At 36.7% G+C, this 27,210-nt stretch overlaps 2 protein-coding genes and 1 long non-coding RNA gene across 6 annotated transcripts; 2 read left to right on the plus strand and 1 right to left on the minus strand.

The window, feature by feature from the left end:
- Positions 1–492: 492 nt before the first annotated feature.
- On the minus strand, positions 493–1,410 carry LOC110752827 (uncharacterized). Its single transcript, XR_015835357.1, has 2 exons — positions 974–1,410; positions 493–885 (listed from the first exon to the last, which is right to left on the minus strand). It is a non-coding gene; the product is annotated as an uncharacterized LOC110752827 (long non-coding RNA).
- Positions 1,411–1,466: 56 nt separating this feature from the next.
- LOC110752838 (uncharacterized) lies at positions 1,467–15,485 on the plus strand. Of its 4 annotated transcripts, XM_088252497.1 has the most exons (24): positions 1,467–1,709; positions 2,075–2,296; positions 2,874–2,904; positions 3,036–3,220; positions 3,821–3,980; positions 4,416–4,512; positions 5,006–5,175; positions 6,504–6,670; positions 7,117–7,305; positions 7,493–7,579; positions 7,729–7,809; positions 8,922–9,065; positions 9,280–9,362; positions 9,581–9,719; positions 9,816–9,899; positions 10,167–10,328; positions 10,409–10,496; positions 11,198–11,275; positions 12,969–13,035; positions 13,116–13,215; positions 13,312–13,374; positions 13,443–13,559; positions 13,646–13,702; positions 15,094–15,485. In XM_088252497.1, the coding sequence occupies exons 1-24, from the start codon at positions 1,599–1,601 to the stop codon at positions 15,226–15,228; spliced, it is 2,817 nt and encodes a 938-aa protein (XP_088108623.1). In that variant the 5' UTR covers positions 1,467–1,598; the 3' UTR covers positions 15,229–15,485. The 4 variants fall into 4 exon arrangements, 3 of the variants coding, with proteins under 3 accessions (XP_088108623.1, XP_088108624.1, XP_021809275.1); XR_015835356.1 differs by lacking the exon at positions 15,094–15,485 and having other exon boundaries at positions 13,312–13,337; positions 13,646–13,661; XM_021953583.2 differs by lacking the exon at positions 13,312–13,374 and having other exon boundaries at positions 1,470–1,709.
- A 678-nt stretch (positions 15,486–16,163) lies between these two features.
- Positions 16,164–21,268, plus strand: LOC110752831 (SWAP (Suppressor-of-White-APricot)/surp domain-containing protein). Its single transcript, XM_021953567.2, has 4 exons — positions 16,164–16,599; positions 17,615–17,772; positions 18,216–19,037; positions 19,652–21,268. Exons 1-4 carry the CDS (start codon positions 16,317–16,319, stop codon positions 21,128–21,130), a joined length of 2,742 nt encoding a protein of 913 aa, XP_021809259.1. The 5' UTR covers positions 16,164–16,316; the 3' UTR covers positions 21,131–21,268.
- Positions 21,269–27,210: the final 5,942 nt, after the last annotated feature.

A 27,210-nucleotide genomic window follows, 5' to 3' on the forward strand; every position in this document is an offset into this window, starting at 1 on the left:
CTATCAAAGAGTTGTCACATGCTATTTCTCTATTCAGCTGCATCAACAATCATTCATTCTAACCCTGTAAGCTTTTAAAATATAAAATAAAGTGTTTGTAAAAAAAAATATAATTTTTGACAAACACTTTATTTTATATTTTAAAAACTTCTCAAGTGTCCATATGTAATCGGATAGTTTAACAATATGTATTTGATTCAAATATATATAAGGGCTAATGACAAAAGACCCCTAAAGGTTTGGGGTCATTCTCAATATGGACCCTGAGATTTCAATTTCATCAATTTACACCTCAATGTTTTCAAATCTGACCAATTTAAGTCTTACGTTAAGTTGACCGTTTGGTCAGACGTAAACTGATGACATGTCAACTGTGGGACCCACTTACTAACCAATCCCTAAAAAAACTTTAAAAATCCCAACCCCTTCCCTGCCCAACGCCCCCTGTTCCCCATCCCCTTAACTCAGCCACCTCCATCACTGAGAAACATAGCAAGATGAAATCTCTGAATTCCTATTGATGAAAACACCTGCCTCAAACAGAGCAGATACTTATAATCTCATGAAATACACAAGTACAACATTCCCAACTGATATCTCTTGAAATCCAAGTCCAAGTATGCCATCAAATTTGGATACCAAAAATGACTCCAGGCTCCTTGGTTGTCTCGATATATTCCTAAAACAAACTACCTATATCATTAAAGGGAAACCACCAACAAGAAGCTATATTTGTATGATTAAACCAGCGCCCACACCCACCAAGTCACACCAAACCACAATGTGATCCACCCCACCTCTGACTATACAACCCTAACAATAATCTCATCCCAGCAAAATCTGAGAACAAACAAAAATACATAACCATACGTGGTGGCCCAACCCCTGCAATACAATCTGGAGAATCACCCAACAATTGCAATATTCTGATATAATTATAAACCCACAAAAAAATTGGAAGAATAATAATTACCATGATTGGCCACTAGTTTGCTAATTACTGAGCAAACCTCGGCGTCGGCATCGAGGAGGACGCAATTCTTGATCAAAATCTTGGCGATGTGGTAGTGGAGGCAAGCAAGGATTGAATCAAGGTCGTTTTGGGTGCGGAGCTTGCCGACAGAGAGATTAGGGGTCTGGCATTTCTGGGATAGCGAAACAATGTTGCAAAGGATCTAAGAGATGGAGAGGAGGTTGAGGGAGAGAGGGTGGGAGACAGAGGTTGGGAAGTAGGCGTTGGCGGGATAGGGTGGGGAACAGGGGGCGCTGGGTTGTTGGGTAGGGAAGAAGCTGGGTTTCTTTTAAGTTAACATCAAACCAAACGGTCAACTTAACGGAAGGGTTAAATTGATCAGATTTGAAAACATTGGGGGTATAAATTATGATTTAATAACTATATTCTTGGGAAAAAGTAAGATTTAACGTAGACTTTCAATTGACATAAATGTTTTCTCAACGACATGACGTTTTCCAGTTCTTATGGCCATTTTCCCAAGAAAACGACATCTGGCCACAACGGCAAACGGCCGTCGCGATACCACCTTTGATATCTTTCTCCACAGAAAAAGAAGCAGCACGGTGCCATAGTTTGCTTCACCATGGAGTTCAGACCTCGCAATTACAGTGCCGAAAAGCAAGCCCACGCGCTTCCGCGAGTAAGAGCGGACGATCACCCTCTCTCCGCTCCATCGTCTCGACCTCACCTCCAGGTTCCAATCACATCGATCATATTTTCAAATTTTCGTTATTTTGTTACGTCTGCCATTAAGCATCTGTTTGGTTGCATAGAAAGCGTAGGAAATTCAAATTCATGATCGCAGATAGTAAAACAATTTTACTTGCTTGAGCAATTTGGAATGTTAGACAGACTTGAGCTTGAGCTTGAGCTATCATCTACTTGAGCACAATTTATTTTTGTTAATCATAGATGGGTGCAATGTCTCATTTTTATTCCCTAAGTGTGAAAATTCCATGTCAAATTATAGTAAATCTGATTACTTCTTTGGTCTTGTGCTTTGATTATGATATCTTTGAAAGTCTTGGATTGTTTAGAAATTGCAGTATTTTGATATAGGTTGAGGTCATGGACCATGGGGATACGGAGTTTTTTGACCCGCTAAGAAGGTCCGATTACAATGCCGAAGCTGCTAGAGAGGATTTAGTAGACATTGAAACCAGTTCTGGGGCAGGGCTCTCCAGTGAAGCTTCTATTCAAAATCCATCTAAAGAATGGACCTCTTTTAAGAGATCCCTGATGCAGAGGTTTCCAGTCTCCAAAACAGTTTCGACTTCTTCAGTAAGCATTTCATGCTTCTTGATTTTTTTTGAGTTCCACATTCTGTGCTATATTCAAATTTTGTGCAATCTGCTGTGGCTTGATGGTATCTTGAGTAATTTTCAAGCTAGTATATCTGGGTTGCCTTGACACCATTTTCAATTCTGTATATTTCGTAATGAATTAGAGTTTGGTTCCTGGAAGAATGCCACTTCAATTGTTGCTAGCTAGTTTTCAAAACAAAAGCATGAAATATCTTAGCAGGTGAGGCTTATGTTTCTGACATCAGTTTCAGATTCTATATGTTTTTCATATTGAAATAGAGTTTTATTTTTGGGTTTCCTGGATTAATGTTATTGCACTTGTTGCTGGCTAGTTTTCAAAAGTATGAAGTATGCTATGGGAATTCAAAATTTTCTTATCATATATCTCTTTTATAAGCTTCTCCATTCATTAGCTTTTTGATCAATCTTTATATTTTTCCCTAAATGGTATTATCATATTTTAAAGTGGCCCAGCTATTCCCTCCCCTTATGTTCCTTATTGAAAGCTGTAACCTACCTTGTAACCCTTTTTTTCCTTTTCTTAATAATTACAGATGTCCGATGTGATGGTGAAAGGCAGGAAAAGTATGTCAGCCTCCTTTCCTTTGTCTAACTACAAAGTATCATTTTCACCAGCTTTTTATTGCCAATACTCGATGTGTTAAAGCAGCTATAACAATCACTTGGTTTTCTTTGTTAATGATGTGAATTTACAGTATATGAGAAATCTTCAACAAGTATGCATTTGGAGGAACTGGACGATCCAGAAAAATTTGCAGAAGAGGGTGGCAAGGTCATCACAGGGCAGGAATATGTTTCTCGGTTGCATGAACTTAAAGCTGAATTAACTCGTGCATGGCATGCTGATGATCGTGTGACATCCTTGAAAATATCAATAAAAGTAATTTTATTATTTTTTGTTGATAATTCGGTTTGCACAATGTATCTTACCTTGAGAGAGTTTGTGGTATAAAAAAAGATTACATAGGTTTACTATTTCATTAAATGTTGAAAACTTTGTTGCATCTTCATCCTTTACTATGAAATCATTTGTGAAGTTACTTAGCGATATATGTGCTTATACTCTCAAGCTTTAATATTTCCATTTATTTGGCATAAAACACTAGATTTTTGCTGTAGCCTCTCATGCAAAAGGTCATTTTTCTATGAGTTCTGAAAGGTCAACAGGTTAGATTACCAATTCATGTTAAGAATCAATCTTGTCTGAGAATTAGGCCATTCTGAAGTTAATTTAGCTATACATGTTTATAACTCAAGCTTAAAGTTTTTCCTTCATTGCACTACATAACCAGTTTTCTCATTTCCACTTTTGTGTAAATTTAGTTTGTCTTAAAAAAACCGTTTGATAGGTCCATGGATCATATTACTAATTCATGTTCCTCCATCTTGTGAGAGAAATAGGTTTAGGAGTATATGCTGCTGCTTCTTTGTGTAAATGTTATTACCTTTTATCATTTCAAAAGCAATTTTCTGTTGACAGGTTGCTAGGCTTTTGATGGATACATCTGTTTTACAATGCTATCCTACACTCTTTGCTCTTGCTACGGATATTTTGGATATGCTTGGGGATTTGGTATGGGAACGCATCAAATTGAAAGCTGAATTTGATGAAGATGAAACCAAATTCTGCTTCTTACCAGGTATTGCTGTTAAATTTCTTCCTCTGTGTCAATTGTTTTATTTTCCTTAGGAGCAATACTTTTGAAGTCTTTTTGTTTGAAGCTATTTCTAGAATATGTCGAAGTGCCGCATATTTATATGCCGGTTTGTATGGAATAAATCTTTATGCATGTTGACATGGTTGAAAGCGAAACTTAATTTGCCTGATCATTTTGCAAAAAGCAGACAAAGTGGACTGTCATATACATAACTTTAATACAGGACGCGATGTATCATAGATGCCTTGGAGAACTAGCAAACTTATCTGCCAGTCTTCCTTATCTCCACTATTGGTTATCATTTTTGTTTGCTCTCCTAACATTAATTAACTTATTGGTTTACAGATTGTTGGTGTTGTTGTACTGTATCAGTTTTATGATTTTTTTTTTCCTGAAGTTTTGATTGGTTTACGGCAGAGAACTTTTCAGCAAGTGATGTTTGCTCTGATGCCAAAGAAACTTGCAAGAACTGGTTCTGCAAAATTGGTGCTGTCCGAGAGCTTCTTCCACGCATGTAAGTTCTTGTTCATTATTTTTATGATTTTTTGTTCATTCTCTCTCTCTCTCTCTCTCTTTAAAAATGCTGTAGCAATGCATGCGGCCTTACTTTTGTTCTGTTCTAATGATGTTGTTATCCTTGGTAGTTTTCTTTAATAAATAAATGACCATGCATTAAAAAAACAGAGAAGGGTACAGGAACAAGGATGAGACTTTCTTCTGGAACAAAATGAGAAGGAAAAGATTTCTTTAATATTTTGAGCTTAAAGCCTTGGATATTCTATAAATAAATAAAAAACAAGAACCAAAACTGGGATAGGGTGTTATAAGATCTCAGTACTTGATTGTTACTGCCTGATTGACTTCTAATGTTTTTGATCAACTTTCTTTTTATGCTCTTTTACTTGTAGTTTCTACATGCAAGAATTTCCTTCTTGCTTCTTCCTTCTGTCACATCCCCTTTTTCTAAATATGGAATTATCCAGGTATTAATCTGATATGAATTTCAGTTATTTGGAGCTGGCATTATTGCCTTGCTGGCGTTTCTTGGTTGACCAACCTCTTGACAGTCTCCGGCGCTTGGTAATGATGACGAGAGGGTTAGCAGATCCATTGGCATCTGCCTATTGCCGTCTGTATGTGTCCCATTGTATGAGGAAGTTGCCTTCACTTGATACAGGTATATATTTTCTGTACTACATTTATAGTCACAACACATGCTGATAAATTTACTGGTGACTGGTGTTGGATTGATTTGGTTCAATTTGAAGAAAAAAACAAAAAAAGAGAAACAGAGAAGACAAGAATAACGCAAATAGGATTAGTGAGGAAGGACACGATTGTTCATGACGTGCTTTCCCAATAGCACTTTGTGGCAGAAGGGCATAGATAACTGACCCAATCAGATGGGTTTAGTGACCTGTTGAATTCAAAAATATGTATGGCAGAACACTACTCATCTCACCAAGACATGTGGCCTGTTATATGCTTATTCTCTTCCATTCCAATTTCCAATCATCACTATAATGCAATTGTAGGTAGGAGTTGTCTTGAAACAAAAATCCAATGTTTAGTAAGGTGCAGAGAAAATGGTGCACTGTAAACTGAATCAAAATTTCAGTTTGATTAACTTCCTTTTTGAACTAAAATAGATTGATGTTTGGGGTGTTTTTCAATTCATTTATCCTTGTTGCAAGGGCTTGCAACTCTAGTGGTTAAGAGCGTTTACCCCTTGCACCTGTGGTCCCAAGTTCAAAACCCCCCTTCCCTGTCATTTGATGAAAAAATTATTTTTCATCATAGTTTTGTCAGAGAACAACCTTTCGAAGAGTCAAAATTAATAATGGTTGAATGCATAAATAGCCGCTAGAAAGAATTTTTTTTTTTTTGCTCTCAATACTTTATTTATAGTCTTTCTTAAATGTTCTATTTTTTTTGCTAATTTCATAAATTATCAGTTTATTTTGGTACTTGCCAATTCTATAGGTGATGAGGTTTACTGATAAGAAAGTTTGTAGCATAGGTGAAGTCTAATTGTGCTCCTGCTTAAACCAAAATTATGCTAAAACATGTATAACTTGGTCTCAAATTTATAAAATCATTCATGCATTCTAGCCTAGCTTGGACCTCAGATTGATGGAGTTCTTGAATAATCTATTTGAACCTTCTGTTGGTAAACAACATCCTCTTACTATTTACTTCTAACAGTATAAATAATAAATACTTTACAGTCTCATGTTTGGCAATTATTTTAGGGAGTTTCACTAAAACACCCAAAATGGGGGCTGAAATTATAAAAAAACCCAACACCCAAAACACTTTATAAACACACCCAAAACCCACCATTACACACACTCAAAACCCATTTATAAACACACCCAAAAAATATACAATTGTTGACTTTGGGGTTGATTTTGGGTGTGTTTATATGTTTAAATAGTGTGTGGGTTTTTTTATAAATACATGTCTAGGATTGAGTTTATTTATAATAATCTAATTATTTTACAGGATGCCTGCTCACTTGTGTGAATGACTTCAAAATTGTGTTGATGCGGGTCATATCATCAGAGGAAACCAGTCATGGAAATTTGAGTGACAACAAAAGATTGCTTGTCGGTCTGATGGAACCCACCATTGAGTTTATCATGAAATGCATATTTAAGAACATGTCCGAGGTATGTACTGCATGTAGCAATAATTCTTGTCTTTGGCACTCTATATTAAATGGCTATATTCAAAATTCCATTGCCCTGGATATATCTTGTTTTGAAAATATAGGAAGCAAACTTATGTGGTATTGGTAGTGCACGGTGCTTTAGGATTTAATAAGCATTTATATGCTGGTATGAACCCTTTGAAGTAATTATAAAGCAGAACATAATATTATACCATTTGAACTATGTCGGATTTGTTGGGAGTCTCATGTTCATTGTGCTCACTCCAAAGCCTTCTTTCATCTCTTAAAAGTTTTAGAGAATGTTTTTGAATATATCCAAACATGATGCTGGTGTGAGATGAATTAGTTGGTAGTTGAATCTATCAAATCATGAATAGCTTTTGTGAGATGAAGTAGTAGTCTTTACTGTGTAATGATGTAGTCATAATTTTAATCTGTTGAAAGAGACAAGTAGGTGATGTGCTCGTTGAGCTTGGACTTGGGGACAACCAAGTGGAGTTGTTTGGAAGGTTCCCATATGTCTCAATTGTTCTTCATCATCTACTCAAGCAACTTCCATCGGAAGTAGTTAGCTCAAGGGCTGTGGAGATCCTTCGTCTCATTGAGTTAAGCAATGATGATTCCTTTGATCAGGTATTGTTCATAAGAAGGTGGTCAAGTCATAACTTTGGAACACGTAAAGCACTGCATTATTGATGTGTCGCCCTTCCTGGGTTAATCTGGATGTTAGGTCCAAGTTTATCAATGAAAAACCATCTTCAATTTGCAGTTCTTGAATCATCTCTGTTGCTTCTTCTTTTCTTTTTTTTGGTTGGGAAAGTGCTTGAATTACAGGTTACTTGGATTTAGGCTGTGTGAAAGATCTCAAATTGACACTGCCAATGCTGTGGTGGACAAAGCCATCCAGGTATTTAGAGGGATCTGTTTCCAGTTGCTTAGTTTTTATTTTTCATTGGTTATTTTACCTTTTCTTTTTTAATATTTCATAGTGCTTCATTTCTAAGGAATCCGGTTAAGAATTTTCATTTTTATGCATTTTATTTGATGATAAATCAGGTTATTGTTCAATATGATGGCCTTGATGAGTACTTGAAGGTTGCGGATGCTTATGTGGATGTTATCCTTCAAAATCATATGGTGCGTCTTACTAGGTTTTCATATTTATTAGACGAATCGAAAGTTCCAGTTGGTTGTAACACCATTCTGGCTGACTGGTTCTTTGAATACTTTAAATTAATCTATTTTTTGTTGTTGTTGTTGTGGGGGGGATATGAAACAGAGAAATATGATATTACTTGAAAGTGATCAAGCAGTCCACCAAAAAAAAAAAAAAAACTAACAGAAAACCCGAATAAAACCAATTAGCAACTCATTGAACTCTTATAATCAACACTCTTTCAACCTTAGTATTTCTAAAGCTGCCTCTGTAAGCAGTTGTCCTTATTGTTTAAACTTCGAGGAAGTAAGCTACAATAAATATTAGGCTTAAAACCCATTAAGACCCATCCCTATGTCTATGTGTAGGCGTGCTTGACATGTGAGCTTGACATGTTAGAAAAGGAATATACAAGTGGAGACATTAAGATTTAAAGCAAGGTTTTGTGGACATTCGAGCTCCAATACCATGCTGGAGAATTGTCGTAAAAGCTTAAATTGTAAGGAATTGGACCAACAATGTATACTAAAATTGTACTAAGGTGCAGCACTTTAGGTCTTGCGCAGGTAAGTAAAATGGAAACTAACACTTTGTTAAATCATATTGTCTAAGAACAACTCCAATTTCTTGCACAATTTAAATCATAATGCCAAATGTAATTTGTAACATGAATAGTGACTTTCTCCTAGTTTTGATGTAAGTTACACCAGAAAAAAGTGGAGTGCTCGTACGGACTATGAAGGGTAAAATAAAAGATTATGCAGTTTTGAGTTTCCTTCTCATCTGTATATGTCAAGGGTAATTGATAAGAGAAATTCGGCTTGCTACTTATAGACTTAAACACTATTGACAATTCCCCCCACATTTAGTTAAGATTAATGGGCAATATGACGACGTTGGGCTGAGTTAATTGGAATGTCTTCACTCGGGGTTTTTTGGGACTTCTCTTCAATGTTCTTGTTATAAGATTGTTATTCTAACTGTAACATTTGTTTTTTGTTAACTTCGCGTTGATGAATGCAAACGTGTGTATACCACATTAGTATCTACATTCTGTCTCGGTTTTCTTCCTCTGAATCTAATTATATGCCAGGACGACCATCTGAACTCCATTTTAGAAGGTATTTCAAAACGAGCATGCAGTGAAGAGATTGCTGATGATGAACTGGCAACCTTGCAGTCCATCTTGGTGAAGCTTCTTTCTTATTACAAGGATTTAGAAGACATATTTTCCATGGTATGCTTTTCCTTGTACTTATGGTGCAGCTGGTTTCCTGGTTGTATTCTCTCTCTCCTCTCTCCCTCTTATCAGGCAGTGTTAATACCATGATGGCAAGGAATTTAAAAGTAATGATCACCTTGCTTGTAGTTATATAATTGGTGTGTAGTTTTGAACCATAAGATCTTGTTGAACTACCCATGGGTAATTAGTTGTGCTTTTTATTTTGTAGAATCATTTTCTCAAGATCTTGGATCTAATGTATGGAAGTTCGCGAAGCATCGTCAATATGCATATCCTTGATATAGGGATAAGGTGCCTTTTGGTTACTTTATATTCATTTTCTACTTTATCTAGTTAATGCCTCACCTCACTGTTATTGTGCCTTTTGAAAGACAAACATCTTCCGAGCTTCAGAACTTTTTGAAACTGCTCAAATTAGATTTTTCTTTTTCTTGTTACTCATGTATATATGAATGACGTGTCCTTCAATTTCCTGGGAGCAGTTTAATGTTTGCTTATTCATTTGGCAGGAATGGTTGTATACGTGATCCGCGAACCATACAGTTTCTTCTCGAAATTTCTCAGGCTCTACATCAGGATGAAAATTTTGGGAATCTAAAAGATGATACTAACCAACCAGCACGTTTGATTTCTCAGTTTGTATCTCTGGTGATTAATTTTGAACTACATAATAGAATGTTGTGACTCTTTTGTGGTAGCAATTCACATGATTGTCTGGTATTGATTGTTGCTCTTCATTGATAGGTTGATTATGGGGCAGAGATGGAGAGTCAGTTGGCATTCTTAGTTGAATGCCGTGGATCTTTTGGTAGCATTCGTGGGCTTAAGGTTTTTTTGATTTCCTGATTATGTTTTGTTGTTAACTTTGACAAGTCCAATATCTGTTTTTAACCATACTAGTGATTTGATTCTATGTAACTGCATTGAACTGTCTGATGATAAGTTTGGGTTGAAAGACACAATGATGAGAAGTACTTTTTTTAATACCAACCCGGATAATTTATCGGAAGACAATTTTCCATAATATCAAATATATGTACTTTCATTTATATATATTCCTTTCTACTGTTAATTCAACACTTAATTTACTTTCAGGAAACTCTTATTCACTCCAGTAATTGTTTAGCGATTAAGGCTTTGAAAGATGGGAATAGGCATCTCGGTTTTGTAAAATCCTGCATAGCATTTTCTGAAGTCACATTACCTTCTATTTCACCCCAGATTAGACAGTTAAATCTTTATCTTGAGACTACAGAGGTAATGTTTTCTTCTGGTGTGATCATGTTGTGTATCAATTTAACCATATATTTTTCCTCATTCCTGCATTAATAGTTCAGGTAGCTCTACTGGGTGGCTTAATTTCCCATTCGGATGGACTGATTGATTCAGCAATCAACTCTTTGCAAATTTTAGATGTACTGGATGGTTAGTTAACCCTTCCTTCAAAGTGAAATTTTCATTTGACAATAGTATTTTATTCAGAACCACCGTTCTAGAACCCTCTTTACCACCTCAATAAAGTTTTAAGGAGTTGCTGCGACTTACCTCCTCCATCAACCAAGCATGCATTCAGACATGATTTGATGCCTAATAAATGGTCTTCAGTGATATGCCACAGTATTGGGCAGACAAAAAAATTCTGTAGATGTATTGAGAGAACTCTCTTTGTCAATTGCAATACAAATTGTCCAATATACTCTTGTCCATAACTGAAGTACAGTATGGTAACAGGGCATTGTGCCATTCTGGTTCCTACATATCAAACCTTCTCTCTTCCTACTCTTAACTCCATCACATTGCATAACTATGTGTGCATGATCACCCTATTGTACATGAATAATATATACAAGGTGTATCAGTGTTGTGACATAGATGCGTGATGCCCCTGATGCTATTGATCACATTAACTTTCACGATCAATGGCCCCCATTCTCGGTGGTGTTCCATGCTAGAAAATGTGTGTGTGTGTATATGCTGTTGCTTATTTTCATTTTATGTATATAAGCTTACTCACTAGGTATTATGTAAAGGCAAGGTATATATATATAAGGTAACTTCACATTCCATTGGGGTCATAGCTTTTGAATTTTAAAAAAAAAAATGAAAATTCTGGTTTTCTTGCGCAGGCTCCAGAACACCAATTGATGCTGATGGGGTACTCTCCTCAATTCAAAAATTATTTAGTCTCTTGGTTATGGTTCCAGGTTTTTACGATCTTCTTTTTTCCTTCATTTCCATTTTGTTTGTAGTTCTGTAATATCTCAATAATGTGTAGATTAGATTGCATCTGTATTTTATCTTTCTTCTGGCCATCTTCTGAACAATCTATAATGATTTTTTTAATGAACTGTGCCTGCAAATTAAAAATTGAATACCTGCAAAAAAAAATTGGGCAGTCTTTTGAGGAATGCCTGCAAATTAAAAATTGTCATGCTTCTTATAAATGATTTATACAATGACCAGAAAACTGGGAAAAAATAAGGGAAATTTGCACAAATACCACCTGGACTATTAGGAGTGTGTGCATCTACCACCCAATACTTTTCTTTTGGCAGTTGGCCTCCTAAACTTCATTGTTAGTGTTAATGTGCCACCTCCCTCAACGTCCATCCAGTTTTCCATTAAAATACTATAAATATCCAAATTTGTCCCTCAAAAAAATTAATGAAAAAAAACACTAAAATAAAAAGAAAAACATCTCAGCCCACTCAAACCCTTCCCCTCCCAAGCAGCCCCTCCACCGACCACCCCCTACCCCCCTCCCCTCCCCCTTCCCATTCTGGCCCCTCCCAAAACCCACCTTCACACAGGCCACCCTCTCTCTTCAAGTTTCTAATTTTCCTCTGATCTGTTTTTTTTATGAAACTCCTTTCTTTTTGTCCTTGGATTCTCAACTTCTATCAAATGCAAGTACAGATAAATCATATATCAAGACCTTGTGGCATGTAGAACAAGTCAAATACAACACAAGTAGTTAAAAAATTTCAATGCTTCATGTGTCAACATTAAAGAAAGGAATTAATCACAAAAGAGGTGGTGGTGCTGTGTGTAGGATAAGGTTGTGTAGTGTGAGTGTAGAGAGATTGGCACCCATTGTTGGGGTTAGTGATTTGCTTTTGGCTGTGTGTGTGTGTGTGTGTGTGTATGAGAGAGAGAGAGAGAGAGAGAGAGAGAGAGAGAGAGGAGACAGGGCGGGTAATTTTCTTTTTGAATTTTTTCTTTTCTTTTTCAGTCCGACAGAAAAAATTTGTCTTTTAATTATTGAGGCAATTAACGAAATTGCACCCGTAGAACACCCATGTGCACATTACATGACATGATTTAACAGAAAATTGGATGGAGGTGGTACATTAACACTAAAAGTCAAGTGTGGGTGGCAAATTGTCAAAAACAATTATTGGGTGGTAAATGCACGCACCCCCAATAGTCCAAGTGGTATTTATGCAACTTTCCTGAAAAACAATAATGGAAGTCACACTATATGCCAAAGTCATCTAACTTTGGATTATGTAAAAAAGGATGACAGTACTATATTTTTTTAAAGTTTATTCTTCTATTAAGGAGTTCAAACATTTTCATAAGAGGAATGCTAGAGAGACCACATTATTGTACCACATTGTGTACCACCTCTCTAATAGAGGTAGGGCTCACCAATACAAGTAGGTCCCACCTCTATTAGAGAGGCGGTAAACAATGTAGTACAATAATATGGTCAACCTAGCATTTGCCTTAATATTTGACAAATTATAAAACATGCTGAAGACTACATATGTTGTATCATAAATTAATTAGCATTGTCCATTCACTTTTTTTGAGTTTCTGAGTTATCACCTGCCCAATCAAATCATATTAAGTAACATTTTTATATATTTTATTTTGTATCTTTTCCAAATGAAGGTAATCTTGAGCATGGAGTTACGTACTTACCAAAGAACTTGGTGTTGCTGATCAACTCACAGTCATGGTGAGCCTTAATGTCGAGAACCTTGCATCAATATAATTTGTACATACTTATTGTTTTGATGTTGTAAGATATTGTTATAGGATGACTCCAAGAATGAGGGTGAAATTTTTTTGTGCAATTGTTTCGCTGTTAGCGGCACTATCTCAACAAAATCTTCCTTATCATGCAGATAATGGAAAGGTACACAATTCAGTTCTTTGTGGAAATTCCTAGATCTCAAAAGTTTGCATTTGTCAAAGTTCTAAAAGTTAAAACAAACATATTCTTAAATGCCAGGAATGCCTAGAAAATGGGGGAAAACGGTACCTCTGTGTGCACTATCTTGTGCTTTTGCTAAAGGTCTTGTATTTTATGTGAAGTTTCGTTATCTTGTGGCTGCTAATTTATTCTTTTTTTTATTTCTTCAGCTTCTAGGAAATGACGTATTGTTCTTTGGTGATTCATCATATCTGCATGAGCTTGCCTCATTGTGCCAGTTTGTTCTTCAGAACCTGGTTGATGCTATTCAACAAGAACCTTCCATGGTAACAACGACTTTCAATATGGGATTTCCTTTTTGCCCTTCTATTTTTGTGGTGCTGATCTGTGGCAGTGATTGATTAAAACTTAGACTGCTCGTGGGAGCATGGCGCTTGAAGCTTGCAACTGCATTGCGTCATCTTTGATTGTAAGTTCCAATGAAATTGCTGAACTGACTTTTTGGTAACCTTTTTCATTTTTATTTCTTTGTTAGAGAGAGTGAAAATATATAATGGAAAGGAGGGATGAAGATGGGTGAAGGGAGGGTGGTTGGAGGGATGAGGAAGAAATGAGGAGAATGACTCAAACAAAAACTTTAAAAAAGTAACTTTTTTAATTTTTAATTTTTGTTTAGTTTTCATATACATTTCTCACACCTCCAACCTCTCTCCTACCACCCTAACTCCACCCTTTCCTCTCTCCCATATATTTCCCCATTATCTCTAACCAAAAAAAAAACTGAAAACCAAGAACGATAATGTTACCAAAAGGGCCCGAATAACACAATAACTCAGTTCATCAGTGGAAGATGTACATCAAATGCCCTACAAGTGTATGTATGCATGTGAAGTGGGATTCATGAATGGCTGGAGGTTGATCTTGTGATGCTTTCAACTTTGATTTTCTTCCTTGTCACCCCTCTGAGGACTGCCACAAATGGAACTTTAAATCCAGAAAAAGGTTCTAATATGATGGCTTGATCACATAAATCTTGTATGTTGTACCGTATCTCATATCTGCCTAGAGGTGTGATAGTTTTACGGTGTGCTTGGATGGTGAAAAGAAACTTGGAACTTAGACAGATTTAGAATGTCTAAAACGCCATATACTAATTTCCTTATCGGGGTTCATAAAGAAAGAAATTCATAATTGTACTTGGAAAAGAACTTGGAATTTAGGGGTCATGCACCTATAGATTGATACCTGGACATAAAGATAAACTTCAAACTCCGTATGTAATTCCATTATTCTTCATAGGTTTTCAAAACAAAAAATTTCAAAAATTCTAGAACATACCATCGTTTTCAAATTTCATAGTACTCTTATACTCCTTCATCCAAACACATTCTTAGGCTCCAAGTGTCTTTTGGCTGCATAGTCAAACATTTAGCTCCTGGGTCCAACTCTTATTGGAAAGTTAATTTTCCAGTTTCCAGAACCCACCGTGGCTGGTGGTGGCCTTCAGTAACTGTATGGGGATCTGGAATTCCATGTTAGGCCTCCAAAACCTGCTCATAGCCTCAAACTGCTTAAGATAACCAGCTACTAGAAGCTATTGCTCAAAAGCTTTACGTCTTATCGGAGGCAATCTATATGATTAGCTTCCTACATTTCCCATGCTGATGCGGGGGACAAACCTGGCTGAGGCAAATGCTGCTTAAGCAACTTTTGAAGAAAATGGCTTCCTCTTCTTTGATCACTGAACCAATTTAGCGTCTGCATCTTTGGTTTCTTTGGTTTCTTGGACTTTCAAAACATATACAGTATTCATTTTCGCCCCTCATTGGCTTATTTGCTTTTGTCTACTCTATTTGGCAGCTAAGTCAGGAAATATCATCAATTTGCTCCAAACTGATAGAGACTGGGAAGTCATGTTTGAGCACAAACAATCGATATCTGCAATCGACAATTCAATTTATTGATCACTTGCCACATTCATCTGTTGCCGTCTGATTTTATGTGAATGTCTTCAGTTTGCTGTATTATCACTTGGCTTGGCGAATATTTACCGGAATTCGTTGACAGTGGCATTGTAGAGTAGCAGTTAGAAACTACACAAATATCTGTTTATACTCAACCTGTACATGTGAGTTATACAAACACAACGAAAAGCTTGTAAAATTGTAACATGCCAACAGAACAGACACAAGCCAAAGCAGTTTTCCATGAGTACGAATTTGGTTGCTCTTGTTCTACTTCTGAATAATGAATTACAGTTTCGTTTCGAAAAAACAAAATGAAAAAAACTCAATCAAATATCTTTACTAATCTAAACCCCAAGATTGATACCGTTGGGGACGTTACATGTACAACGTTGTCATCTTGTTCGAGTACTTGTGTACCTACAAGAACTCGATTTACAAGTGGACTTGGTTAGCTTTGGAAGTTCTGGCATGCAACACTCGCACAGTTATAAGATGTGACATTGGCACCCAGCAAAGCAAACCTTGAGAGATACACCAGTCCTAGGTTAATATCATCAATGCCTTCAATGCCACAAAATGTTTGTAGACGTTTTGATAAAACGATTTTCTAAGCTACTCTAATATACAAGGAGGGAGATTCAACTCGAGTGAAAGGAGTGAACACATTATCTTGATCAACTACTCTATCTCACATGTCCGACGTTTTCAGTTTACCACTGAAATTTATCAAATGAAATTTGGTATTTGATTTTTTTTGTTAAAGCCTGAACTTAACAATAAATAAATTTCATGAGTTTGATCAATGGTATAAACCTTTAGTAATCTAATAAATGAATAAAACATTTACGGGCATAAATTTGAAATCAAATTAAATTATCGGGTCGAAAGTAGAAACTCGTTAAACTATGGGGATGGGGATGAAAAGTGTATTCAGTGATCAAACAACAAAAAAACAGATAGAGAAAGAGTCCAAATGGGTCCACCTTGTCCTTTGTCGAATCCCGACCCTTGAGAAAATCACAATTAGGGTTTATCCTGGTTCCTAAATCCTAATCCCATCTCCTCTCTCTCTGTGCTGTGTCTCAAATTCCGACTCAATACGACGGTCGTGAAGAAATGGATCTAGAGGTGGTGGGCCGCCACGCTCTGTTCTTCGACGACGACGCCAGCGCCTCGTTCGTGAACTCACGCGACGCCCTCGTCGAGTGGAACTCGCTCTCCATCGACCGCTACGATGTTCGCCACCTCCTCTCCGGCCCTCTACCCCCTATCACGCGCCGACGACATCTCACGCGTTCATCCTCCTCGCCGCCGCCTCAACCTGATGCCGCTCTCGAGTTCGAGCTCGATCAGGAGCGATACCTCGATTTGCCGTCGCCGTCTGAAGAACCAGAACAAGGTAAATTAGTCAAAATCAGTGAAAAAGTTGTTAGCTTTTATTTTGAATTTAAGTAATTGTATTTTTATTATAGTTTGTATTGGTCTGCATTGAATTTGTTAAGTTTTGTTTATTGAAACATAAGGAAATGATACTTTTAAGGGGAGAGAGTGGTGAAGCAATCGCTTTCATATTCAGGATGTGTTATTTGGTAGATATTGTTTGGTTTCTGAGAAGAGGGATGTTGCAGAGGAAAATTAAGGGGTAAAAATTAGTTTGTCAAGATAGCACACGGGAAATAGTTGCATTAGTTTTATGCTTTATAGATGATTTGCCATGCTGCTGTTTTGTTTGGTGCTTAGTAAGGTTTCATTAAAATCAAAATAGTTTTTGCACTTGAAATGCATTGGTTTTTAAGATTTTCCTGCCTGGTAATGTGGTTTTAACCTGCCGAGAATCCAATAAATACATAAAAATTGTTTGTTTGCTACATGAATACAAACATTTATCTGCCTGAAAATAAAGAAGAAGGGATTTGAGGGCTTATCTTGATATTAGGCGTGCAACTATCAGATGGTAATAGAATTCATGGTGATTGAATTAAGTGTGGACTTTGCTTTATGAAGACCCCCCAGAAGAATATGCCCCACATAGATCTTAGGTCTTGATTCATTGGCCCTCTTGTTTTGTATCACAATTGGAAATGAGCCAGATCCTGAGAAGAGCTGTTCTTTTCTTGCCTCATTTTCTGGGGGCTGAGTGTAAGACTATGATTGAGAGACGGAGTTTGGTGACTATCTTGTATTAGTGCTATTGTTTTTGCATTATTTTTTCAGTTTGCAGGATGGAATGTAATTTGCAACAGTTGCATATATCAGAGACACGAGTAAGAATTTTCCTGATCTAACTGTAGCTTTTCTTGTTATTTTCTTTTGCCTCCATGTTTTGTGCCAGTTGGCTGTGTGTATCAATGACGCGGCTTCGGGTAAAAGTGATGTTTGTAAGAGATTATGATTATTAAGCCTTTTATGTCCAGATACAGGTAATGATCCAGAACAGGCAGATGCTGGTGGCTATCATACTATTGGCTTCTCATATGGAAACCCAGATGAGTTCACTGAGCAGAAGAATAATGATACTGAGCCTGTTTTTCAACCAGCCTTTCCAGTGCCGGAAAGCTTAATTCAAAACCTTGTAAGCCTACTCCCTCATGTTTCCTATTTGTCTCTGTACAACTTCATATGACCTGGATATTATTGTTTGTTTGATAGTTAACAAATGCTGCCAGATGATAATTGCTAGGGTGCATGTGTTATTCTAAGGCTTACCATGTCTAAGTTTCAGATGCTCGGAGAAGGCATGCAGTTCTTGTGACCCAAGGGGCTGTGCAGGTGGGATTAGGATTGTAGAAATTTACTGAATCTTTACTGCTTGTGAGCAAATTGGAAGAAACATATCTTGGTAGAGTTATGTTTTCTGATATTTGTGGTTATCTGACATATGTGAGGTTCAGAGTGTTTATTTTAGGTATTCTTTTGGGGTATTTATTTGTCTTTTTATTTTGAGGTGAAATCTGCATTTGTGGAATTTCTCCGTGTTCTGAAAGATTTTTTTTTTCCCTGTTTTTTCTCCCTTAGCCTCCAACAGAAAAGTTACATCAGATCATTGCAAGAACTGCTACATTCGTCTCCAAGCATGGTGGGCAATCAGAAATTATTTTGAGAGTGAAACAAGGAGACAATCCTACGTTTGGGTTCTTGATGCCCGACCATCACCTTCATGCCTACTTTAGGTTTCTTGTCGATCACCAAGAACTCCTGGAGTATGATACTGATGGAAAATCTCTAGATGAAGAGAAGAAAGCTGATGGTGGGATTGACCAGACAGGTGGTGCATTGTCTTTGCTTGGTTCTGTATATGGGTCTGGAGAGGATGAGGATGGTATAATTGAGGATGCACCTGAATTGGGAAAGCTCAAGTCCGTCGAAGCTGTTAATGCTGTTAGTGCTGTTAGTGCATCTGTTCCTCATGGATCAGAACAGATAGAATCTTCTGGAAATGTAGCTGGAAAAAATGATGTTGTTTCCAAGAGTACATGTATTCCTTTGAAAGAAAAAGTTAATGTCATTAAACATAATCGCACGGTTAGCACAGTTAAAGGTGGAGCTATTAGTGGGACGAAGAAAGGAAGTGATGCCTCAGGATCGGTTTCCACTGCTGCCAATAAGTCACATGCTCCTGCTATGCCTAGCACACCCAAGGTTGAACTACCCATCTTGGAACCACCGCCTGATCAAAAGAAAGTGGTTGAGAAAATAGTTGAGTTCATATTGAAAAATGGTAGAGAATTTGAAGCTGTTTTGATTGAACAGAATTGTAAACATGGAAGGTTTCTGTTCCTTATGCCATCCAACCAGTATCATTCTTACTATTTAACAGTTCTTCAAAAAGCTCAGGAGGTGCGTATGTGCTGATCCTGTAATGTCTTTAATGATTTTATGCTTTTCGATTTAGTTTCTTTTGATAAAAATGAAAGAATTCTGGGTGCCTTTGCCCCAAATTTGTGAATCATCCAGCTATTCTATTTAGGGTGCATATGTTCCTGTCATCTTGTATTAGTAGGCTATTTTCTTAAATTGCCTTGTGTTGGTTATCATTCATGTACATTTTGGATATCTGTTGGAAGTTATTAAATTTATATTTGATAAGAAGAGTAACTCTCCTATGCACATAAGAACTGAATTACATCTACCTAAAAGCCGTCGGGTTGCCAGCCTGCATATGGTTTACTAGCAATCCAAGGGTCTTTAAGTAGATGCAAATCTGTGTACATTGGAAAATTGCTGTTTGTGAGAATATGTAAATTTGGATTTTGTGAGTTACCAGAGAGTTTGATAGTGGTAATTGTTTGAAGTCTAATTTTTTTAGTGCATATACATTTTAAATCTGTGTTGTGAAAATTTAGGTTTGTTTATGTCATTCTTCCTTTACATCCTTTGTTGTTAGTATCTGACTGAGTGATGCTGCATTGTTTCCATATTACTGATATTTATGACTGTCTCTTTTCCTACAGTCCAAGTTACCTGGCAAAGGACTGGTTTCTGAGAAGCATGAGTCAGTGGGGCATGTAGTGGACAAGAAAACTGCTAAGGAAGGTGATACCGCCTCATCAGGATCTGCTGGTCATGATCTACCTTTTGATTATGACAGGAAAGAGAAATTTAAGATGGTAATTAGCAAGTTAAAGAAGGATGGACATGATCCGCCTTCTAAAGCTAGCGAACCTCAGTCTGGAGTCAGTCTGGATACAGCTGCAGCTATTCTTCAGGCAGCCACAAGAGGCATCAAGAATCCGGGTCTAGAGATATTCCCAAAGTCATCGAGTGGCATAGGTCAAGGCCATAGCAATGAGGGTGGGCGAGATTTGAGCTCGGGGAGTCTACATACATCTCAACTTCAAACTTCTGTTCAAAAGGAAAAAAATTCTGGGGAGCCTCGCATTCCCGTCCCTGTTGCCAAGGCTATTGCAGAGACGGCTGCGCTTGCAGCCGCAAATGAGGCTGATTCCTCTGAAGCATCCTTGACCAGAGAGCAGAAACTGAAGGCTGAGAGATTGAAACGAGCAAAGATGTTTGCAGCCATGATAAAAAGTGGATCTGCACCATTGAAAAGTGAATCATTGCGTGGATTATCGGCTGAACCACCAGAATCTGGGATTTCCTCTTCAGGTAATGAGGTTGTAAATCTTTCAGCCAAAGAAAGAGAAGGCAGTTCAGTTCCGTTAGAAGCTGATATTTCAGATAAGGTTGAGGAGTTTGAGAAGAAGCTTTCTGTTGATGATTGTAATGAGCGGCGATCAAAGAGGAGCTACCGTGCCAGATCTAAAAGGCATGAAGGAGAAGAAGAAAGTGACAATGATTTAGAACAAGAGGCAGAGGAAGAAGAAGATAAAAGGGGTCACAAGCACTCAAGGAAGAAGCGTCGGTCTCATCATTCGTCAGAACATAGTAGGGATAGGCATAAACACAGAAGGCATTCCTCTTCCAAGGATAGAGATTCTCGGCACCATCGTAAGCATGACAGTTATGATGATGAGAAGCATCGGCACTCGCGGAGGAGGCATAAGAGAAATACCTCTGATGATGAACATCAGCCTCGAAAAAGGAATAGGCATGATTGTTCCTCTGATGATGAGCATCGGATTTCCCGACGAAGGTATAAGCATAGTGACTCTTCTGATGATGAGCACCAGCATTATAGGCGGCGGCATAAGCACGATAACTCCTCTGAGGATGAGCATCTGCACCGCAGCAGATTGGGAAAGCATAGGAAACCCGTGCCTGAAAAAGAAGCGGATTTAGAAGAAGGGGAGATTTATACAAAAGTAGATCAATCAAAAGCTAGTGAGGGTGATCATGCTAATAGGGAAGCTTCTGTGGATTTTTCAAAGTCGCATCAAATTGGAAGAGCACCATCTCAGCCCTCTCAAGCTACTGAGGTCTCGGATGATCTTAGAGCCAAAATCCGTGCCATGTTGATGTCAACCTTGTGAGAAAGGCACGATTGTAGGTTTCATTTGTTGTAAAAACAGTTAAAGAATTTGTCATGATTTTATCTATAACCCGAATATCATTATTCTGAGTTCAAACTGCACACTGCAGCATATGAAGTCCTATCCTTGTCCCTGCTTCGGACTGTTGTATCTTCAAGCTTATATTTCAATTTACAGAAATCCCAAAAATTAACATATATGTAGAACGGATCAATTGCAAAATTTGCATCAAGTTTTTGTTATTCACACAGGCAAATTCTCCATAGTACTTATATATCCGCTTATTTTATTAATTTGTTCAAAACCTCTTTAGATAACTGATAATTTTTTTTTAATTAACAAAAGAAAACGAAGGTGGTGATTGCAACCATAGCTGGTGTGTTTTGTATACAGTTTAGGTTTTAAAGAAATAGAATGTTTAAAAATTAATGGTTAAATACCTTTTTGGTCATTGGTTTTACATGAAAATTCAATTTGGTCACTGAAAAAAAAAATTTAGCCAAATTGGTCACTGTATTTCCCAAGCTTTACAATTTATAGACATTCCGTTAAGTGCAATTTTTTTTTTTATTTATTAAAAGGAAGCACGTTCAGTTTCTTCCTCTAACTCAATGGGTTAGGGTATATTGTGCCATTAGTGTTTAACAAATTAGGGGAAATCTTGGGTCTACATCGAAATTGCATAATTTGCATAAGTTTTTGTTATTCACACAAGCAAATTCTCTATAGTATTTATATCTCCGTTTATTTTATTAATTTGTTCAAAACCTTGTAAGATAACAGATATTTTTTTAATTAACAAAAGAAAACGAAGGTGGTAATTGCGACCATAGCTGGTATGTTTTGTATATAGTTTAGTTTTTAAAGAAATAAACTGTTTAAAAATTAAGGATTAAATACCTTTTTGGTCACTAAAAAAAACATTAACCAAATTGATCACTGTTTTTCCCAAAGTTTACAATTTATAGACATTCCGTTAAGTGCAGTTTTTATTTTTATTTTTATAGGAAGCACGTTCAGTTTCTTTTTTAGGAAGCATGTTTAGTTTCTTCCTCTAACTCAATGAGTTAGGGTATATTGTGCTATTAGTGTTTAATAAATTAGGGAAAATCTTGGGTTGAAATCGAAATTACGAGGTATAAGGTCACGGATTGGATGCTATATTGAGCCTAAATCAATTAAGTGAGAACCGCATTGTCACTTCGGATGACAAGGAGACGTAATCAAGTTGATAGAGCACCAAAATATATTGGTAAGTTTTAAGTTGGATTGGCTTTTTGTTTTTTGATTTTTCTTATACCTTAGAATTTTGATTTCAACCCAAGATTTTCCCCAATTTGTTAAACCCTAATAGCTCAATATACCCTAATTTGTTGAGTTAGAGGAAGAAGACTGAAGGTGCTTCCTAAAAAAATAAAAAATAAAAGCTACACTTAATGAAAGATAATGGAATGTCTATAAATTGTAAACTTTAGGGAACACAGTGACTAATTTGGTTAAGTGTTTTTTTCATTGACCATTTTGAATTTTCGTGTAAAGCTCAGTCACAAATTTTTTGGAACCGAGTATAATGAGCAAACTCAAGCTTGGAACCGTTTGCATAAGATCATATGCCAAAACCAATTGGCTTAGAGCACTTCCACCCATTTGCCATAGCAAAGGGTAAGGGCAAGGCAATGGCTGTTACTATTCACATAAATAGCGGCAGCCCTTGCAAAAGGCTTATGGTGTTTCCACCCATTGCCATTGCCATGGCAATCCAAGGGCAACCACTATTCACATGAGATATGAGGAGAGGAATTTGTATAGAGTTTTGATGGGAAGTGAAGAATATGACTAAGTATTTATTTTTAAAAATTACGTAATTTTTTTAGATTTTTTAAAAAGATTTTTAAATTTTTATTTTCATTACTGACGTCATCACTGACATCAGCAAACCCAGACAACAGCCCAAGCTATTCTTGCCTTTGGGCCAGCCCAGACTTGTGGAGCCCACCAATTGCCCTGGCTGCATTTGCCTACTGGAAACACTTTTTGGGCCTGGGCCTAGGCCTCCCCTTGCCCAGGCAAGGGGTTGCCCGCTGGAACTGCTCTTAACAGAATTCTCTAGGAGAAGAATGAAGAAAAGAAAAATAAAAAGGTCTTCATTAGTCAAAGGAGAGGATAGGTGAGAGTAGTAGGAGGAAGCCTAGTCGGAAGAAGGTCAGTCGTGCCAAATCCGAATCTTACTTGCATTGAGCACCCTAAATACTTTTTTTTGGGGTGCAGAATTACCTTTAAAATAAAATAAAATAAAGGCTTATTTACTGTAGCATCCCCTGAAATTTCGGTCAAATCTCACTTAACCCCCCAAAGTTAAAATGGCCCACTTAACCCCCTTGATTGTGGTTTTGTGTTTCACTTAACCCTTCACCGTCAAGTCAGTTAAAAACTCTGTTAAAAATGCTGACGTGGCACAAATGGGACCCAAAAATTTATTGAATTGAATGCCACGTAGGTGCCATGTATAAAAAAAATAATAATAAAAACTTAACTCAACTCAACTATTAATAATAAACGAAAAATAACAATAAAAATACAAAATAACAAAAGAAAAAATTAAGAGGAAATTAAAAAAAACCAGTAACATCGTCTTCTCCATATCCTTCCACCATGGCCAACAGATCTCCTCCATCACCCCACCCTCTCCCTTCGTACCTAGCCAACCTTATATATATATATATATATATATATATATATATATATATATATATATTCATCTCCCCAACCCAAGACAACCTCTCTCTCTCTCTGTCTCTCTGTGTCCAAATCAGTGTCATCCCAGATCTATCACAGACTCAACTCAACTGCAATTCCAGATCCAACCCTTAAGGACCAAGGTCACGCCACCATCTTCATCATTAAGCTTTTTGGCCCCCGCAACCCACCATCTTCACCTTTCCTTTCCTTTTTTTTTTTTTTGGCAGTGGGTATGGCTTGTTATGGATGATAGTGATGCGATGGTTGGTTGTTGAAGAGGGGAAGGATGATGGGGCATGGCTTGTGGTTGGTTTGGGTGGTTATGGTTGATGGTAGGTTGGTTGTTGGTTGCAGAGGGACGAGGAAGGATGATTGGGGCATCTTTGGGGATGGGGTTAAATCAATGCGCAACCTGGGCAAGGAGGAGGGGATTGGAATTTTTTTTTTTTTTTTTGGTTTGTTTAAAATATTATTATTTTTTTGGTCAAGATTTAAAATATTATTAATAATACACAATCTTTAACAAAAATATTATTTAACAGAAAATCTTTCTTTTTATTTTATTTTACACATGGCACCTACGTGGCATTCAATTCAACAAATTTGTGGGTCCCATTTGTGCCACGTCAACATTTTTAACAGAGTTTTTGACTGACTTAACGGTAGGGGGTTAAGTGGAATACAAAACCACGATCAAGGGGGTTAAGTGGGACATTTTAACTTTGGGGGGTTAAGTGAGATTTGACCGAAGTTTCAGGGGGTACTACAGTAAATAAGCCTTAAATAAAATGATACTTCAAGGCTAATAATGTCCTAAAAGGGGACTCAGCCTTTGACAAAATGAGATGTCATATGCTTCTAGTCGGTCTTCAGCATTAGAGTTATATTTGCGATCTTTGACTAATTTAGTCGGTCAAGGACCAAAACTTTGAAGTACAACATAACATTATTGTATTAAGATATAAACAAGTAGCTGCCTTGAAAATAATGTTGCAAGACTGATAAAATTGTCTTGCCAATTAAGAGCTTAAGAAAAATGATATGTTAATTTACCGGGAATGACTACGAGAAGAAAGATAATTATTTCAATTAATGACTTTCCCATTTTTACTAATACATAAGGAACCAAACAATATATGGGTCTCACTTTGAAATTAGTAATGCAATACCATCAAACTAGGAATTGGATCAACCAGGGAGGCTAGTTGATTCAATTCAAATTCCTTATTTTCTGTAAGTTCTCCGATTCCTTAATTACTTCTCTCATTTCAAGTAAGTAAACATGATTGGTGGGAATTTGGTCCAATAAGAAAACTCCAGTATTGTCGACCTGTAAATTTTGTCGCTCTATGTTCAAACCTTTAACGGACGTGAAAGATCTAATACAAATGCTTGTAGATATGATTCAAGATTCCCATTTGGTTCATGGAAAAGATTTGATAGGAAATAATTTCTCATGTCTTTTCTCAAAAGATGGAAAATGGAATATTCTTTTCCCATGTTTGCTAATGCTAGGAAAGTAACCAGGAAATACCCCTTTATTTCATTTTCCATGTTTGTTTTGCGTTGGAATATAAAACAAAGTTTGTTTAAATTTTCAATTATACCCATATGAAATCAAATAAAAAATAGAATGCATTTAATGCTATATTGTAATTCTAAATTGTTAATTGAGACAAAATGGTCATGAAAAATGTGCATTTAATGCTGGTCCAATTTCCCAAACTTTCTCATGGGAAGGGAAAATAAAACCTAAGGGGGAAGGATGGTTACATTTCCCTCTATATTTTCCCATGTGCCAGACAACCACTTAGCATGCCCTAAATGTACCAAATATGGAAAAGTAATTGATTTCCTATCCTCAAGCCTCTTTTCTCTAAAATCAAATGCAGAAAGTGAAATTTAAAACCACTTACCTCCTTTGCTTTGACAAAATTGTAACTCCTATATTAATTAATTTTGGTGATCCAATCCAACCCGACGGGGGCTCTTAATTTGGCCCCCATCTTGGTCCAACCCTAGCTCCTATCAATAATGATTTCCCTACCAAATGTATCATAGGGTAGAGTACTCTTTTTCTTCAATGTTTTCCTGCTCTCTCCATGCTGTCTTATTAAATTCCACCGTCTCTCACTACAATTTTTTCAAACTCTATAAACGTTTTCTTTAATATTCGACCTAACATTTGAACCTCCATTTCCACACCTTGTGTTACTCTGCAAGTAATTGCATGCCATGCTGAATTGAATCTTATGTCAACACGGCAATCTTTATTTGTTTGCATTTGGTAAGCATGATACTTGTTTATAAAAATAGGGCAAGCAAGCATCGAACCTCTACAAAATAATTAATTAGTCGGTCAAGTTTCAACCCTAATCTAAAAAATTATGCCATTATAATTTAGTTTTGATTGGAATTATGCAGTTGACGTTTGAGGTAGTTTGTGTTATGAAAATAATATGCACACATTTAGTGACTTTTTCAAAGTCATCACATATAACTCAGAGACTCGTACTAACTTTGGGATGGAAGAATAAATGGAAATATGAATATAAATTTGTTTTTGAGTAAATATGTGGGACACAACTAATATGGGTATTTTCTTTTTTGCAATAAATTATGTTCGGCACCACTTGTTGGGTTGATTCCTTTTTCTTTTTTTTTTTTTTTTGGGTCTGCACTTGTTGGGTTGATTCCATACAAGAAAGTTTTGGATGCTAATTACATATTTTACAATAACAATAGCCACCAAAACCTTTCGCAAATTGTGGTAGAAATGGGGAGGAAAGGAGATCTTGGGATTGTTTGGACGGGGCTATCTATGTGCAACTATATTAAGCTTGAGGAGGTGCACGAAGCATGTCTCATGCGATGCTTCTAATGGCTTTATTTTTAAGAGGATATGCTAAACTTTCTTGTGTCATATGTTAGGGTATGTTTCTTATCACTTTTAAAAAATATGTTTAATTTCATCGTTTATATAATGGGAATAAACACGAAAATCGATTAATAATAAATCCGTATATATAACATGTCAAACTATAAATCCGTATATATAACATGTCAAACTATATGACAAACACGAGCATCAATCTTAACTTTACAACCATTTAAGACTTGTGAGCAAGCTTTGCCAACTAATGCCCTTTAAACTAGTCTTTAATTAAGTAAAGGTTACCCGTTTCGTAGTCCGACTTAAAGCGGTGCGAGAGTCAAGCACACCTCAACCCTACTTGCAAGTAGTCCATGTATATGTATAAGACTCTTTGAATGGACCTGAAGGCTGTACTTTAATCTTGCTTTAATTGGACAAGTGACTTTCACCAAACTATTGATCAAAA

This window comes from Prunus avium, chromosome 4 (genome assembly GCF_965620075.1).
Source record: "Prunus avium chromosome 4, drPruAviu1.hap1.1, whole genome shotgun sequence".
Taxonomy (NCBI): domain Eukaryota; kingdom Viridiplantae; phylum Streptophyta; class Magnoliopsida; order Rosales; family Rosaceae; genus Prunus; species Prunus avium.